The 18,363-nt window shown below is 44.4% G+C and overlaps 1 protein-coding gene across 1 annotated transcript in view; it reads right to left on the bottom strand.

The window, feature by feature from the left end:
- nkap (NFKB activating protein) overlaps positions 1-17,803 on the bottom strand; it is a 31,544-nt gene extending 13,741 nt beyond the window's left edge. Inside the window, exons 1-2 of the mRNA XM_086001027.1 lie at positions 17,534-17,803; positions 5,440-5,850 (exon numbers count right to left, since the gene is read on the bottom strand). Of these exons, the coding sequence (XP_085857153.1) occupies positions 5,440-5,801 (362 nt within the window). The 5' untranslated portion in view covers positions 5,802-5,850; positions 17,534-17,803. The remainder of the gene's footprint in view (positions 1-5,439; positions 5,851-17,533) is intronic.
- Positions 17,804-18,363: the final 560 nt, after the last annotated feature.

Below are 18,363 nucleotides of genomic sequence, written 5' to 3'. Positions count from 1 at the left end.
GTTTGCAGATAGTTCAGTCTCTACTATATATGATGATCATCTGTTCACATTCGTAATCCCAATGCAAATTATGAATGATTTGAAATATTAAATGATTTGGTTTCATCAATTCATTCCAGTTCTTTCAATATTAAAATTAAGAAAAGTTAAATTCTATATTCTAGTTACCATAATCAAAATTACCAAAAGTAAGATGGAAGATATAAAAAAAAATATTGCAGATGCTGGAAATCTGAAACAAAAACAGAAAATCAAGTCAGGCACAGCATCTGTGGCAAGAAGTGACAAGGTAAGGTCCCAGGCATAACCCTTCATCAGAACTGTTGTGTGTGAAATGTTAACTTGTCACTTCTGTCCACAGATACTGTGCATACTCTCCACTTGCCTGGATGAGTGCAGCTCCAACAACACTCAAGAAGCTCGACACCATCCAGGACAAAGCAGCCCGCTTGATTGGCACCCCATCCTCAACCTTAAACATTCACTCCCTCCACCACCGGCGCACCGTGGCTGCAGTGTGTACCATCTACAAGATGCACTGCAGCAACTCACCAAGGCTTCTTCGACAGCACCTCCAAAACCCACGGCCTCTACCACCTAGAAGAACAAGGGCAGCGGGTGCATGGGAACACCACCACCTCCAAGTCACACACCATCCTGACTTGGAAGTATATCGCTGTTCCGTCATCGTCACTGGGTCAAAATCTTGGAACTCCCTCCCTAACAGCACTTGGGAGTGCCTTCACCTCACGGACTGCAGCGGTTCAAGGCGGCGTCTCACCAACACCTTCTCAAGGGCAATTAGGGATGGGCAATAAATGCTGGCCCTGCCAGTGATGCCCACATCCCAGGAGCAAAAAAAAAAGTAATGTAACATCTCCAACTGTACATGTTCATAAGTATATTGTATCTGTGTACCCTCTAATGACCTGGTTTGTGCATTTGAAGCTGTTTCATTTTACCCAGCTATGTCCAGCACGCTGTTCAAAGCTGGTAATAAGAGAGACTGCCGAGAGGCAAGCTGTGAGGCTCAGAGGACTCCTGCTACAATTTTTGTGATGGCCAGCAGGAGAGAGTTTACAGAGAAAGAAAAGCAGGACTGTAAGAGAACCGAATGCTGACCATACAAAAAACAGAAACAGCATTCTTGAGAACCAGAGAAATAAAAACAAGAACAATCGCCAGAACTGGCTACAATTGGAAGAACAGATTTGAGATTTGCATTAGTCAGCAGATACTGACGATTAAGCAAAATGAACTGAACTTATGGAACGCACAAGTTCTCGCTTTTTTTGTTTCATTTCTGCCGTTGGGGTTCGCTGGTCACATTTTAATTTACATGTTATAGGAAAGAGATGAGATTAGCTCCTAAACTACTTACTCAATAGTTTTGTTTTATAGAAGATGTTTTAGAAGGCCCTCCACTGATATGAGGATTAATGTTTATGCCCAGTAAATAAACAAACGCTTAATCTGCAGTATTGGAGTCAAAAGCTTGCAAGAGAACGACACTGTTGCTTTGGAGTTTGAGATTTGAATCTCACATACGAATACATTCCAAACTCTTGGAAATTTAATAGTGTAGGCTTTGGGTTACACTGACGTTGCAGATAAACTTACAAAGAAATAGGGCAAAGTATCAGGATGCAGCTTCAAGTGAGGTACCAGAGAAACAAAATAACCATGGGATACAACTGCACTAGGCTTAGACTTTGGAGTCTTGGAGGTTGCATCTGGTCCATCCACACCTCTAGAAGCCAAACAAGACCAAGAGTCAAAATGGCCTGTGGGTTACTTTTTGGATTTGGGTGGGGTTCAGTGACGTGTCCCTTCTAGGTCCTAGCACTTTTTAGTTAAAAAAAGAGCAGAAGTCTGCTAATAAGACAAATTTGGAGATCTGTGGCACAGACAGAACCTAGTGAGGAGTCTTAAAAGAAAATATAAAAATCTACAGAAGGGAGAAATCAATCCAAGATTCAACTTTTAGCGCAAGGAGTGGACGCTGACTGAGCTGGAACTAGCTTTGTGATGTCCTGCAATAAAGGCCTTTGTTCTTGATTTAGGATTGTTAGTAGTAGCGATAGTAACAACAGCAGCATGTGGTTTGCTCCACTCATTAATAAGCTCGGAGCTCCGGCACAGCAAGAGAGCCCCAGGTGGGTAGAGGAAATGCTTCAAGGACACCCTCAAAGCCTCCTTGGAAAAGTGCAACATCCCCACCGACACCTGGGAATCCCTGGCCCAAGACCGCACAAAGTGGAGGAGAAGCATCCGGGAAGGCGCCGAACACCTCGAGTCTCTTCGCCGGGAGCAAGCGGAAGCCAAGCGCAGGCAGCGCACATCAACCCAAGCACCCCACCCACTCGCCCCTACAACCACCGTCTGCCCCACCTGTGACAGAGACTGTAGGTCCCGCATTGGACTCATCAGTCACCTGAGAACTCATTTTTAATGTGGAAGCAAGTTATCCTCTGTTCAGAGCGACGAAGACCAAGATGAAGAAGCAGCTTGTTTCCAATTCAAGTAATTTATTTTATCCAAAAGGTGTTCAGCACTTTATCTAAACTCGGTAGTGAAATGAGAGTCAGGGTGCACCACGAGAACGTGAATGAGAAAATGCTGTGGGTACACAAATGCAACTTTTCCCACATTCCCACATAGAATCATAGATTAGCACAACACAGAAGGCGGCCATTCAGCCCATCGAGTCTGCTCCGGTTCTTTTCGAAGAGCAATCCAGTTAGTCCCACTCCCCCGCAATTGTTTCTCCTTCAAGTATTTATCCAATTCCCTTCTGAAGGCTACTATTGAATCTGTCTCCACCGCCCTATCAGGCAGCGCATTCCAAATCCTAACCACTCGTTGTGTAAAAAGGTTTTTCCTCATGTCGCCTCTGGTTCTTTTGCCAAGCTCCTTAAATCTGTGCCCTCTGGTTATCAACCCTTCAGCCATTGGAAATCGTTTCTCTTTATTTACTTTATCTAAACCCTTCATGATTTTAAACCCTCTATTAAATCTCTTGGCTCTAAGGAGGACAACCCCAGCTTCTCCAGTCTATCCACATAACTGTAATCCCTCATTCCTGGAACCATTCTAGTAAATCTCTTTTGCACCCTCTCCAAAGTCAATACGTCCTTCCTAAAGTGTGGTGCCAGAATTGGACACAATACTCCAGCTGGGGCCGAACCAGTGTTTTATATAGGTTTAGCATAACTTCCTGGCTTTTATACTCTATACCTCTATTTATAAACCCAAGATCCCGCATGTTTATTAACCTGTCTTGTCACCTTGAAAGATTTGTGCACAAGTACCCCCAGGTCTCTGTCTTCTTGCACCCCCTTTAAAATTGTACCATTTAGCATGTATTGTCTCTCCTCATTCTTCCTACCAATATCGTGTCTCATTATACTTATGGTAAAAAGAAACCATTTGGGATGAGAGATTTAGAATGTGTAACGAGGCTGGATTAATTAATGATCTCGAAGTGAAGGATCCTCTTGGGAAGAGTAATCATAGCATGGTAGAATTTCAAATTCAGTTTGAGGGTGAGAAAGCTAGGTCTCAAACTAGTGTCCTGAACTTAAATAAAGGTCATTACAAAGGTATGAAGGCAAACTTGGTTAAAGTGGACTGGGAAAATATATTACAGGGTAAGACTGTAGAAAAGCAGTGGTAAACATTTAAGGAGATATTTCATAACTCTCAGCAAATATATATTCCAGAGAGAAAGAAAGACTCTAAGAGAAGCATGAACCATCCGTGGCTAACTAAGGAAGTAAAGGATGGTATCAAATTGAAAAGAAAAGCATACAATGTTGCAAAGAATAGTGGAAGGCTAGAGGATTGGGAAATTTTTAAAAACCAGCAAAGGACGACTAAAAAAGAGAGAGAAGATAGCTTATGAGAGTAAGCTAGCAAGAAATATAAAAACAGACAGCAAGAGTTTCTACAGGTATATAAAAAGGAAGAGAGTAGCTAAAGTAAACGTTGGTCCCCTAGAGGAAGAGACTGGGGAATTAATAATGGGAAACAGGGAAATGGCAGAGACTTTAAACAAATATTTTGTATCGGTCTTCACAGTAGAAGACACTAAAAGCATCCCAATAATGGATAATCAAGGAGCAATTTGGTGGGGGGGGGGGGGGGGGGGGAAACTTAAAACAATCACGATCACTAGAGAGAAAGTACTAGGCAAACTAATGGGACTAAAGGCTGACAAGTCCCCTGGACCTGATGGCCTCCATCCTAGGGTCTTAAAAGAGGTGGCTGCAGAGATAGTGGATGCATTGGTTGTAATCTACCAAAATTCCCTGGATTCTGGAGAGGTTCCAGCAGACTGGAAAACTGCAACTGTAACGCCCCTATTTAAGAAAGGAAGGAGACAGAAACTAGGCAACTATCGACCAGTTAGCCTAACATCTGTCATTGGGAAAATGCTGGAGTCCATCATTAAGGAAGTGGTAGCAGGCCATTTAGAAAATCATAATATAGTCAAGCAGTCAGCATGGCTTTATGAAAGTGAAATCATGTTTGACAAATTTGCTGGAGTTCTTTGAGGATGTAACGAGCAGGGTGGATAAAGGGGAAAATGTGAGGTTATCCACTTTGGTAGGAAAAATAAAAAAGCAAATTATTTAAATGGGGAGAGATTACAAAATGCTGAGGTACAGAGGGATCTGGGGGTCCTTGTACACGAATCACAAAGTTAGCATGTAGGTACAGCAAGTAATTAGGAAGGCAAATGGAGTGTTGGCCTTGGTGAGACCACACCTGGAGTACTGCGTACAATTTGGTCTCCTTATTTAAGGAAGGATATACTTGCATTGGAGGCAGTTCAGAGAAGGTTGACGAGGTTGATTCCGGAGATGAAGGGGTTGTCTTATGAAGAAAGGTTGAGCAGGTTGGGCCTATACTCATTGGAGTTTAGAAGAATGAGGGGGGATCTTATTGAAACATATAAGATTCTGAAGGGGCTTGACAGGGTAGATACAGAATGTTTCCCCTTGTTGGGGAATCTAGAACTAGGGGGCATAATTTCAGAATAAGGGGGCACCCATTTAAAACGGAAATGAGGAGGAATTTCTTCTCTCAGAGGGTCGTGAATCTTTGGAATTCTCTTCCCCAGAGAGCTGTGGAGGCTGGGTCATTGAATATAATTAAGGTGGAGATAGACAGATTTTTGAATGGTAAGGGAGTCAAGGGTTATGGGGAGCGGGCAGGGAAGTGGAGTTGAGGCCAAGATCAGATCAGCCATGATCTTATTGAATGGCGGAGCAGGCTCGATGGGCCAAATGACCTACTCCTGCTCCTACGTCTTATTATGTAGAAAGGGTGTCAACAGTTACAGAAAGATGTAACTTGCTCGAGCATGGAGAAGGCAGTTTCTAAACAAATCTACACACTGGGGCATTAAACATATTTAACTTCTTAGGGCCAGACCTGGCAATAAAGGCATCGTGTCTCTGTCGGAGTAGATCTTCTTGCTCTTTTCCATAATGTTCCATATGCAGCTTGTTGTAGTGCCCATGGTGCGAACGAGAATTCTGATCTCTTGATCTTGACCTAGAACGGCTGTGGTGTACACCATTCTGATGCTTGTGTGTGCTGGACCTTTCTCTTGACTTCGATCTGGATCTTAGCTTTTTGTCAATTGATGGAGATTGGCGGTGTCCCGAGTGATGCCTGTTACATTTTACTGGAGGACTCTGGGATCTGCTGTCATTGCTGCTGTTACGCCGTCTTCTCTTCGGGCTGACTGATGAGTCTGGACTGCCACTCCTTGATCGACGCACTGGAGGCATTGCTTATCATCAGGTTCAAAGAGTGTTGCTCATTTATTTTCAATATTACCTGCAAAATAAAACATTACAAGAATAGCGTAAATTAATAACTTAAAAAGTTCTATTACCAGTGAGGCACCTAACTGGGATGTCATTTTTTTCTTCTGACTTATGTTCTTCAGTAATAAAATATTACTTACAAATGTCTTTTTACATTGTTAGAATGTATTTTTGCCTTGACAATGACCGTAAGCTTGTTATTTTACCTGTACTGTATTTACTTGTATAACTCAAAAAACTTTAACTAAATAAATAGACTATTTTATACAATCATTTAGGTTCATTTAAAGGAATGCTGGCAATAACAATCCAAAGTGATGGCGCCTCTGGTAACTCAAATAATTTTCATTTATAGGGCTCCTGTAAGCATCCATTTTGGGTAGTTGATGAGGAGGCATGCACAGCCGACATCTGTGAAAGGAGCCCATTCATAGAGTACATTTCCACAGAAAAAGGGATCTCTTGTTGCCAGTCTTGTGGAAATGATTATGTTTGCCTCCCTCCATGTCGCTGCCAAGTGGTACTCTTTAGAATGACTGCACTTAAGGGCCCTCCAGGCCTGAAGTCACCCATTGCATCTGCTCCATACTGTCTGGCTGAAATAATGTTTACTAGAGTTCATAATGGAAGCTTCGTAATTAAGATCACTGAATAAAGTAAAATTTATCTACAGCCAAGAAAAAAGCTCTGTCTGAATAAGTATCATTGGCCCAGAAATTCGGGTCTCCGTGGGTGAGTACGCATGGGGTACTCACCCGTAAGCCCAAGGGAAGTGCCGGTTTCCTGCATGCACTGCGCATGCGCGGGAAACCGGCACTTCCGTTCCCCTGAACGAAGGGGTTCAGAGGTCGAACGCGTGCGCCGGAGAGGCAGCGCGTGCGCATCGAACTTACATTTTTTTTTGCAGGTTTTCCCAGGAGGGTAAGTCTCCAGAAGTTAGACATGTAAAAAGCAGTCGCAAGGCCTGCTTTTTACAAGTGGTGAATTAATTAAAATTAAAATATTTTTTCCACAGGTTTATTATTTTTAATAAATACTTTAAAGAAAGGTAAGTTTATTTTTAGCCCAGTTAGAAAATAAAATTATTTTTCAAAAATTTAAATTATTGTTTAAAATAGCTATTTCATGTAATTTATAGTTTATTAAAAAAATGATTTAAAAAAAAAAATGATTTGAAGATTTAGTGATTTTTGAGGCTTATAGTATTTGTAAGTTTGACAGCCCTTCCTGTCAAACTTATGAATGAAGCATTCCCTGCTCCGATTGGCTCCCCATGGCCCACGTGATCCCAGGGGACGCATCGAACTAACTGCGCCCTTGGAATACGCAAGCACTGCGCACCGGCAGTTGGAGCAGGCCCAGGATCGGAATCCCACACGGGCCCACAGCACAACGGCCGGCGCACAAGGTAAGTGCAGGTCGGGGGCTTACACCCGCAGGAAGCCCCCGACCCGAATTTCTGGGCCATTAACTTTTTTTGGGTGCACGGCCCCTTTAAGGGACTACGCGGCTCTTTCACAGTTTCTTTTAACATTGGAAAAGCCGGTCACGGGCTGCGCGGGACCGGCAGAGACCTACACAACCACGCAGCTTAGAGGGAACGTTGCTGGTGTCCTGGCCAATACTTATCCCTCCACCAATGTCACTAAAACAAATCATCTGGTGATCATCACATAGTTGTTTGTGGGAGCTTGCTGTTCACAAATTGGGTGCCACGTTTCCTACATTACAACAGTGGCTACACTTCAAAGTATTTCATTGCTGTAGTGTGTTTGGGATGTCCTGAGGTCGTGAAAGGCGCTATATAAATGCAAGTCTTTCTTTTATGTGCAGCACATCTCCCATCTTCCCAGCTGAGAACAGTTCACTTGGCACAGATTGCGGGTCAAGCCCGAAACCTTCCCGACTTGTAGGACTTAGTTACTCACTGACCATTTGAAACATTTATTTATTTCCGTTGAATACATTTGTTAAAATGGCAAGTGGATTGGTGGAGTTACAGAGTGCACACTATGCACGAGTTTAAAGGACCGTGCCAGTTTACACAGTTGCCATCTGCCAATAACTATATTTTTCTAAATTATGAAAAGCTATGTAAACTAGTGGAGTCCTTCAACCAGGATCATCAACTTAGAACAGTATTAACAAAGGACACTTTAGCGGCACAATTTCACTTGTTGCCAAGCTTAGTTTTCATTCTAGTGTGCTGGATAATGATCGGAATACATTTTCAATAATATCTAAAAGAAAGGACTTGCATTTTTAAAACACCTTTCACGACCTCAGGTCATCCCAATGTGCTTTACAGCCAATGAAGTGTTTTTGAAGACCTGGGTGTCCTTGTGCACCAGTCACTGAAGGTAAGCATGCAGGTGCAGCAGGCAGTTAAGAAGGCAAATGGTATGTTGGCCTTCGCAGCGAGAGGATTCGAGTACAGGAACAAGGATGTCTTGCTGCAGTTGTACAGGGCCTTGGTAAGACCACACCTTGAGTATTGCGTGCAGTTTTGGTCGCCTTATCTGAGGAAGGATGTTCTTGCCATGGAGGGAGTGCAGCAAAGATTCACCAGACTGATACCTGGGATGGCAGGAATGACGTATGAGGAGAGATTGGGTCGATTAGGCTTATATTTGCTAGAGTTTAGAAGAATGAGAGGGGATCTCATTGAAACTTATAAAAAATTTTAACAGGACTAGACAGACTAGATGCAGGAAGGATGTTCCTGATGGCGGGGGAGTCCAGAACCAGGGGTCACAGTCTAAAGATAAGAGGTAAGCCATTTAGGACAGAGATGAGGAGGAATTTCTTCACCCAGAGAGTGGTGAACCTGTGGAATTCTCTACCACACAAGGCAGTAGAGGCCAATTCATTAAATATATTCAAGAAGGAGTTGGATATATTTCTTAAGGCTAAAGGGATCAAGGGATATGGGGAGAAAGCTGGGACAGGGTACTGAATTTGGATGATCAGCCATGATCACATTGAATGGCAGAGCAGGCTTGAGGGGCCGAATGGCCTACTCCTGCTCCTATCTTCTATGTTTCACGACCTCAGGTCATCCCAATGTGCTTTATAGCCAATGAAGTGTTTTTGAAGTGTAGGCACTGTTGTAATGCAAGGAAATAAGGCAGCCAATTTGTGCACAGCAAGGTCCCACAAACAGCAATGAGATACATAACCAGATAATGTTTTAGTAATTTTGGTTCAGAGATAAATATTGGCCAGGACCTCTGCTCTTCTTCAAATAGTACCATGGGATTTTTTTACATTCACTCAAGAGGGTGGCTAGGCCTCGGTTTAAAGTCTCATCCAAAAGATGACAGTGCAGCAGTGGGTTCGAACCCATAAGAACATAAGAAATAGGAGCAGGAGTCGGCCATTTGGCCCCTCGAGCCTGCTCTGACATCAAGAAGATCATGGCTGATCTTCTACCTCATCTCCACTTTCCTGCACTATCCACATATCCCTTGGTTCGCTTAATATCCAAAAATCGATCGATCTCTGTCTTGAATATACTCAATGACTGAGCCTCCACAGCCCTCTAGGGTAGAGAATTCCAAAGACTCACCACCCTCTGAGTGAAGAAATTTCTCCTCATCTCAGACCTAAATGGCTGACCCCTTATTCTGAGACTGTGACCCCTGGTTCTAGACTCACCAGCCAGGGGAAACATCCTCCCTGCATCTACCCCGTCAAGCCCAGTAAGAATTTTGTATGTTTCAATGAGATCACCCCTCATTCTTCTAAACCCTAGAGAATATAGGCCTAGTCTACTCAATCTCTCCTCATAGGACAATCCCCCCATCCCAGGAATCAGTCTGGGGAATCTTTGTTGCACTCCCTCTATGGCAAGTATATCCTTCCTTATGTAAGGAGACCAAAACTGTACACAATACTCCAGGTGCGGTCTCACCAGGGCCCTATATAACGGCAGTAAGACATCTTTACTCTTATATACTCAAATCCTCTTGTAATAAAGGCCAACATACCATTTGCTTTCCTAACTGTTTGCTGTACCTGCATGTTAACTTTCAGTAATTCGTGTATAAGGACACCCAGGTCCCTCTGAACACCAACATTTCCCAATCTCTCACCATTTAAAAAATACTCTGCTTTTCTATTTTTCCTCCCCAAGTGGATAACTTCACATTTCTCCACATTATAATCTATTTGCAATGTTCTTGTCTTGAAAGGAGTCGGCAGCCCTGGAGAAGGCAGAGGATAAAGTGCGCGGGAGGCTGAGGACAGCGGACTTGAAAGGAGTCGGCAGCCCCGGAGAAGGCAGAAGATAATTCAGAGCAGCTGAAGGCAGTGAAGTAGGGAAACTAGGCCTATAAAAACAGGCTTTGCAGTATGATCTGCACTGAGTGCAGTTTGCTCAGAGTGCTGAGAGTTGGGTGAGTGAGGAGTGGAAGGAGGAGCGCCTTTGCTTTACCTAACTTTTCACTCTGTAGGATTTGGTCCTTACTTTACACCCAGGAAAGAGTCCGAGAGCGGGAGCAGTCAAACAACAACAACTGCAAAACCGCTGAAGTGATGTCACAACCAGGGAAGGAGCTGATTGGTAAGTAGGACCTGGTAAGTAGGACCTGGTGAGTATTTCTACAGTCCAGTCGTTAAAGAAAAAGTAAGGTCTCTAGTTTAGAGTGAGTAGTGTGTAAAGTGAAGTAAGGTCCCTAGTGTATTTAATATTCTTTAATTTAGAGGAAGTAAAGGGAGTAAATTAAGGGTAGGACATGACAGGGCAGCTCGGCAGCGTGGACTACTCCTCCTGTGCTATGTGGGAAGTCGGGGACACTTTCGGTGTCCAGGGCAAACACGTCTACAGGAAGTGTCTCCAGCTGCAGCTACTCGAAATCTGCGTTTTGGAGCTGGAGTCGCCGTGGAGCATCCGCGAGGCTGAGATCTTCGTAGATAGCACACATAACGAGGTGGTCACACCACAGGTAAAGACTGCACAGGCAGAAAGGGAATAGGTGACCGCCAGACAGTGTAAAAGAACTAGGAAGGTAGTGCAGGAGTCCCCTGGGTCCATCTCCCTCTCCGACAGATTTTCCATTTTGGATACTGCTGGATAGTTTCTCAGGGGAATGCAGCAAGAGCCAAGTCCGTGGCACTACGAGTGGCTCAGCTGCACAGGAGGGGAGGAAAAAGAGTGGGAGAGCAATAGTGATAGGGGATTCTATCATAAGGGGAACAGATAGACGTTTCTGTGGCCGCAGACGTGACTCCAGGATGGTATGTTGCCTCCCTGGTGCCAGAGTCAAGGATGTCACTGAGCGGCTGCAGGACATTCTGAAGGGGGAGGGTGAACAGCCAGAGGTCGAGGTCCATATCGGTACCAACGACATAGGTAGAAAGAGGGACGAGGTCCTGCAAGCAGAATATTGGGAGCTAGGAAATAAATTAAAAAGCAGGACCTCAAAAAGGTAGTAATCTCAGGATTACTCCCAGTGCCATGTGCTAGCAAGAGCAGAAATAGAATAGACCAGATGAATGCGTGGTTGGAGAGATGGTGTAGGAGGGAGGGATTTAAATTCCTGAGGCATTGGGACCAATTCTGGGGAAGATGGGACCTGTACAAGCTGGACGGGTTACACCTCGGCAGAACCGGGACCAATATCCTCGCAGGGGGGTTTGCTAGTGCTGTTGGGAAGGATTTAAACGAGTTTGTCAGGGGGCTAGGAACCCAAGTGTGGGCCTAGAACAGAGAGAAACAAAGCTGGAAGTGCAAGTTAGAAAAGTAGTCAGCAAAACTAGTAGGGAGCAGAAACAAAGGCCAACAGTAAAGAGGGTCAAAGTGCAGAAAAATATTAAACAGGCAAAGTTGAAGGCACTTTATCTAAATGCACGTAGCAGTCGCAACAAGGTGGATGAATTAATGGCACTAATAGAAGTAAATGGGTATGATGTAATTGCCATTAGAGACATGGTTGCAGGGTAACCAAAACTGGGAACTGAATGTTCCAGGGTACTCAACATTTAGGAAGGACAGACAAAAAAGAAAAGGAGGTGGCGTGGCACTGTTAATAAGGGATAAGATCGGTACGGTAGAGATAAAAGATCTTGGCTTGGCAGATCGTGATGTAGAACTGGAAACAGCAAAGGGCGGAAAACATTGGTGGGAGTTGTGTATAGGCCACCAAACAGTAGTGGTAATGTAGGGCACAGTATCAAGAGGTTAGAAGTGCATGTAACAAGGGCAATACGGTAATCATGGAGGACTTTAATCTACATTTTGACTGGGCAAATCAAATGACCACTAATGGTGTGGAGGACGAATTCTTGGAATGCATGCGAGATGGTTTCCTGGATCAGTATGTGGAGGAACCAACCAAGGAACAGGCTATTCTGGATCTGGTACTGTGTAATGAGAAAGAGCTAATCAATAATCTTGTGGTAAAGGGGCCTTCAGGGACAAGTGACCATAATATGATTGAATTTTACATTAAGTTTGAGAGTGATGTCGTCCAATCTGAAACTAAAGTCTTCAATCTAAACAGAGGAAACTACAAGAGTATGAGGGTACGATGGTGGACATACAATGGCTAACATTCAAGGAAATAATGCATAATTTGCAACAAACATATATTCCTCTAGGGCATAAAAACCCAAAAGGAAAACTGATCTAACCATGGCTAACAAAAGAAATTAAAGCTGGTATTAAGTCAAAGGAGGATTGGGATCTTTTTAGAAATCAGCAAAGGGGGACCAAGAAATTGATAAAGGGAAAATGGAATATGAGCACAAACTAGCAAAAAATATAAAAATGTGTGAAAAGGAAAAGACTGGCAAAGGTAAATGTAGGTCCTTTACAGTCAGAGACGGGAGAATTTATAATGGGGAATGAGGAAATGGCAGCGAAATTAAATAAATACTTTGTTTCTGTCTTCACGGAGGAAGACACAAAAAAATCCCAGAAATACGAGAAAACCAAGGGTGTGGCGAGAATTAAGAACTTAAAGAAATTATTATTAGTTAAAAAACAGTACCAGCAAAATTAATGGGACTAAAAGTTGATAAATCTCAAGGACCGGATGACCTACATCCTAGGGTTTTGAAAGAGGTGGCCATTGGGATAGTGGACGCATTGGTTGTCATCTTCCAAAATTTTATAGATTCTGGAATGGTTCCTGCAGATTGGAGGATAGCAAATGTAACCCCACTATTTAAGAAAGGAGGGAGAGAGAAAATGGGGAACTACAGACCTGTTAGCCTCACATCAGTAGTTGGGACAATGCTTGAATCTATTATAAAGGATGCAATAAATGGGCACTTAGAAACCAATAGTAAGATTGGGCAGAGTCAACCTGGATTTATGAAAGGGAAGTCCTGTTTGACAAACCCATTGGAGTTCGTAGAGGATGTAACTAGTGGAGTAGACAAAGGGGAACCGGTAGATGTGGTGTATTTGAATTTTCAGAAGGCCTTCGATAAAGTCCCACATGAGATTGGTGAACAAAATTAGGGCACATGGAATTGGGGGTAATATACTAGCATGGATTGAGAATTGGTTAACAGACAGAAAACAAAGAGTAGGGATAAACGGGTCTTTTTCAGGATGGCAGGCTGTGACTAGTGGGGTACCGCAAGGATCGGTGCTTGGGCCCCAGCTATTCACAATCTATATCAATGATTTGGATGAGGGGACTAAATGTAACATTTCCAAATTTGCTGATACAAAGCTAGGTGGCAGTGTCAGTTGCGAAGAGGATGTGAAGAGGCTTCAAGGGGATCTCAACAGGCTCCGTGAGTGGGCAAGAACATGGCAGATGGATTATAATGTGGATAAATGTGAAGTTATCCACTTTGGTAGAAAAAACAGAAAGGCAGAATATTTCCTAAATGGTGAAAGATTGGGGAATGCAGATGCTCAGAGACCTGGGTGTCCTTGTACATGAGTCACTGAAAGTGAATGTGCAGGTGCAGCAAGCCATTAGGAAGGCAAATGGTAAGCTGGCCTTCATTACAAGAGGATTTAAGTACAGGAGTAAAGAAGTCTTACTCCAATTATATAGGGCCTTGGTGAGACCACACCTGGAGTACAGTGTACAGTTTTGGTCTCCTTACTAAGGAGGGATATACTTGCCATAGAGGGAGTGCAACGAAGGTTCACGAGATTGATTCCTGGGATGGCAGGACTGTCGTATGAGAAGAGATTGAGTAAACTAGGCCTGTATTGCCTTGAATTCAGAAGAATGAGAGGGGATCTCATTGAAGCATACAAAATTATTACAGGGCTTGATAGGGTGGATGCTGGGAGAATGTTTCCCTTGGCTGTGGAGTCTAGAACCAGGAGCCACAGCCTCAGGACAAAGGGTAGTCCATTCAGGACTGAGATGAGAAGAAATTTCTTCACACAGAGGGTGGTGAATCTTTGGAATTCTCTACCCCAGAGGGCTGTGGAGGCTCAGTCATTGGGTATATTCAAAACAGAAGTCAATAGATTTCTGACTAGCAAGGGCATCAAGGGATATGGCGATAGGGCCGGTGAATGGAGTTGAGGCAGATCAGCCATGATCTCATTGAATGGCGGAGCAGGCTCGAAGGGCCGAATGGCCTACTCCTGCTCCTATTTCTTATGTTGTCCACTCTCATAGCTTGTCTATATCCCCTTGAAGGCTCTTTGCATCCTCCACACAACTTACATTCCCACCCAGCTTTGTATCATCAGCAAACTTGGATATATTACATTTGCTCCCCTCGTCCAAATCATTGATAGAGATTGTGAATAGCTGAGGCCCAAGCACTGATCCTTGCGGTACCCCACTAATTACAGCCTGCCCATCTGAAAATAACCCGTTTATTCCTACTCCCTGTTTTCTGTCCATTAACCAATCCTCAATCCATGTTAGTATATTACCCTCAAGCAGGAGGCAGAGGGTGATGATCGAAGGATGCTTTTGTGACTGGAAGCCTGTGTCCAGTGGGGTACCTCAGGGATCGGTGCTGGGTCCCTTGTTGTTTGTGATCTACATAAATGATTTGGATGAGAATGTAAAAGGTATGATCAGTAAGTTCGCAGATGACACGAAAATTGGTGGGGTGGTAAATTGCGAGGAGGAAAGCCTCAGGCTACAGGACGATATAAACGGGTTGGTCAGATGGGCGGAAAAGTGGCAAATGGAATTTAACCCTGAAAAGTGCGAGGTGATGCATTTTGGACGGACAAATAAGGCAAGGGAATACACAATGAGTGGTAGGACCCTAGGAAGTACAGAGGGTCAGAGGGACCTTGGTGTACATGTACATAGATCTCTGAAGGCAGCGGAACAGGTAGATAAGGTGGTTAAAAAGGCATATGGGATACTTGCCTTCATTAGCCGAGGCATAGAATATAAGAGCAGGGAGGTTATGATGGAGCTGTACAAAACGCTGGCGAGGCCACAGCTGGAGTACTGTGTGCAGTTCTGGTCGCCTCACTATAGGAAGGATGTGATTGCTTTGGAGAGGGTGCAGAGAAGATTCACCAGGATGTTACCTGGGATGGAGCGCCTCAGCTATGAAGAAAGACTAAACAGGCTGGGGTTGTTTTCCTTGGAGCAAAGAAGGCTGAGGGGGGACCTGATTGAGGTGTACAAAATGATGAGGGGCATAGATAGGGTAGATAAAGAGGAACTATTCCCCTTAGTAGGGGGGTCAATAACAAGGGGGCATAGATTCAGGGTAAGGGGCAGGAGATTTAGAGGGGATTTGAGGAGGAACTTTTTCACCCAGAGGGTGGTTGGAATCTGGAACTCACTGCCTGAAAGGGTGGTAGAGGCAGGAACCCTCACAACATTCAAGAAGCATTTGGATGAGCACTTGAAATGCCATTGCATACAAGGCTATGGACCAAATGCTGGAAAATGGGATTAGACTGGACAGGGATGGATGGGCGGCGCAGACACGATGGGCCGAAGGGCCTCTTTCTGTGCTGTAAAACTCTATGACTCAATCCCATGAGCCCTAATTTTGTTTCATAACCTCGTGTGTGGCACCTTATCAAATGCCTTCTGACTCAAGAGGCAGAAGTGCTACTACTGAGCCAATTCAGACACCAATCTACTATTGGACCCAGTGCACAGAAACTGACTGGGTTGAAGGTGCATTATCCCAATCAACTTCTAATTGCTTTTATTATAACATTTTACAATTTCCCCCGCCCCCCCCCTGAAGAAATGAGTTAGGATTCAAATCATTTAGATTTTGTCACTGTATACTATATATCTGTTAAGTAATCAGAATAACATGAATAGATGAGAGCATTAAAAAGACAGCAGATGGTGCAATAATACGTGCAACTTTAAACAGCATGGAGGATGAGGACAACCTAAAACATTCTCAAATAAAAACAGAGAAGGCTGGAAACACTCAGCAGGTTAGGCATTAACTGTGGAGAGAGAAACAAGAGTTTACGCTTCAGGTCGATGACCTTTAATTAGAACTGGAAGAGGTTACAAACAGCTTTTAAGCAAGTATAGAGCCAGGGAAAAGGGGGTACGGCAGGAAAAGAACTAAAGGGAGAGGTCTGTGATAGGGTAGAGGGCAGGAGTGATTAAATGACAAAAGTGGTGATGGCGCAATGAAGGTAAAAGAGGGATGGAAGTCGGAAGCAAAGTTGATGAAAGTTGACAGTTCAGGGCACCGACAGTCATCATACGTACTCGAAGTCTGCTGGTGTTAACCTCAGGCCCTGTTAAGGCAGTTCTCTTTCTGCCCCTTTTCCCCCTCCCCTAAAGTTTCAATTGTACAGTGTCAGTGGGTTCAAGTCCCACTCCAGAGACTTGAGCACAAAAATCTCAGCTGACACTCCAGTGCAGTACCGAGGGTGTACTACACTGTCGGCAGGGCAGTGCTGCAATGACGGATGTGCTGTCCTTTGGATGAAACATTACACCGAGGCCCCGTCTGCTCTTTCAGGTGGACATAAACGATCCTATGGCATGATTTTGAAGAGCAGGGGAGCTATCCCTCAATGAACATAACAAAAACAGATTATTTGTTTGTGGGAGCTTGCTGTGCACAAATAGGCTGCTGCGTTTCCCACATTGCAACAGTGTTTTGGATGTGAAAGGTGCTATATAAATGCAAGTCTCTCTTTTTCCCAAGCTGTACCAAATATTTTGACAACTAGTAAAAGAGGAGAAAATCTGGTTCAAAATACCCCACTTTTTTTTCCCTGTGTGACTCAAGTTAACAGACTTGAGGGAAGCATAAGTGAGAAAAGACTTGCATTTCCATAGCACCTTTCACGACCTCAGGACATCCCAAAGCTGTTTTTTAGTGATGTTGATTGAGGGATAAATATTGGCCAGGACATGGGGGATAACTCCCCTGCTTTTCTTCGAAATCGTGCCACGAGAAATTTCACATCCACCTGAGAGCAGACGTTTCACGTTTAACGTTTCATCCGAAAGACGGCACCTCCGACAGTGCAGCACTCCCTCAGCACTGCACCGGAGTGCCAGCCTAGATTTTTTGTGTTCAAGTCTGTGGAGTGGGACTGTGAACCCACAACCATTCTGACTCGAGAGGCTGGGGTGCTGCCCACTGTACATTTTTTTTATTGCTGCAGTTACTTTTGACTCAGACGCGAGAGAGAGTGTTAGCCACTGGCTGACACAAGAGGGACGAATACGAATTAACAGGGGGGGGGGGAGGAGGAGACAGAGGCGCCGGGCTGTGCAGAGCAAGCGGCGGTCACAACTCACCTGAGCGGGAGGCTTTCCAAGCGACCCAAAGCTGCGCCTCCGTCACTTACACGGCTTCAAATATTAAACCCACTTTAATTTCCGTCACTGCGACATTTCTTTCCGGGGGGGGCGGGGGGGTGGTTTGCCAAAAGCCTTTGTCCGATTTTACGGTAGCATTATTCGGAGCTACTTTTTTTTTAAAGAAATTTAAGAATTCTTTCTGAAATCAAAATGTCATCGACTCCGAACCGACCCGACAGATATTGGCCGTCGCGCAGCAAGCGCTTGGCAGGTCACAGGTCAACAAACGATACCCGGATATCACCCCGTCTTCTCATTGGCCCCGCCCCCTTTTACACGTCGTTTACGTAACCCTGCCTGGCTGCCACACGCATGCGCAGAATCTTGACAAAGGGTTTGGACCTGAAACGTTAACTCTGTTTCTCTCTCCACGGATGTTGCCTGGCCTGCTGAGTTTTTCCAGCATTTTCTGTTGTTATTGCGCAGAACCTTAGTGAGTCCTTGGGGGGGCACGCGCCACCTTGGAGGCTTGCGCCCCACGTGCTCAGTGCTCTTTTGGTTAGACCCAATTAACTGTAACTTAACTGTAAATTAAATAAAACTTTATCAAATCAAATTAAAATTTGGTCTGCCGGGGTGATGATGCACTCCAGTCCCTGCGGCGCCCACCGGTCTCGGAAGGCCTCATGCATGCCGCCGCTGTTTGCAGTGGTGGAGGAGCAGGAGGAGGCAGAGGTCTTGCTAAGGAAGGGAAGCAAAGCAAGGTGTTAACTATAGGCATGCTGACTACCTCTCCTCACAGGTTTCCTACCCTTGTTTATTTTTTT

Source organism: Somniosus microcephalus, chromosome 1, assembly GCF_052327205.1.
Source record: "Somniosus microcephalus isolate GS21.2 chromosome 1, FLI_Smic_1.0, whole genome shotgun sequence".
NCBI classification, from domain to species: Eukaryota; Metazoa; Chordata; class Chondrichthyes; order Squaliformes; family Somniosidae; genus Somniosus; species Somniosus microcephalus.
Note: the sequence above shows the minus strand (reverse complement) of the source record. Positions and strands in the feature narration are given on the sequence as shown.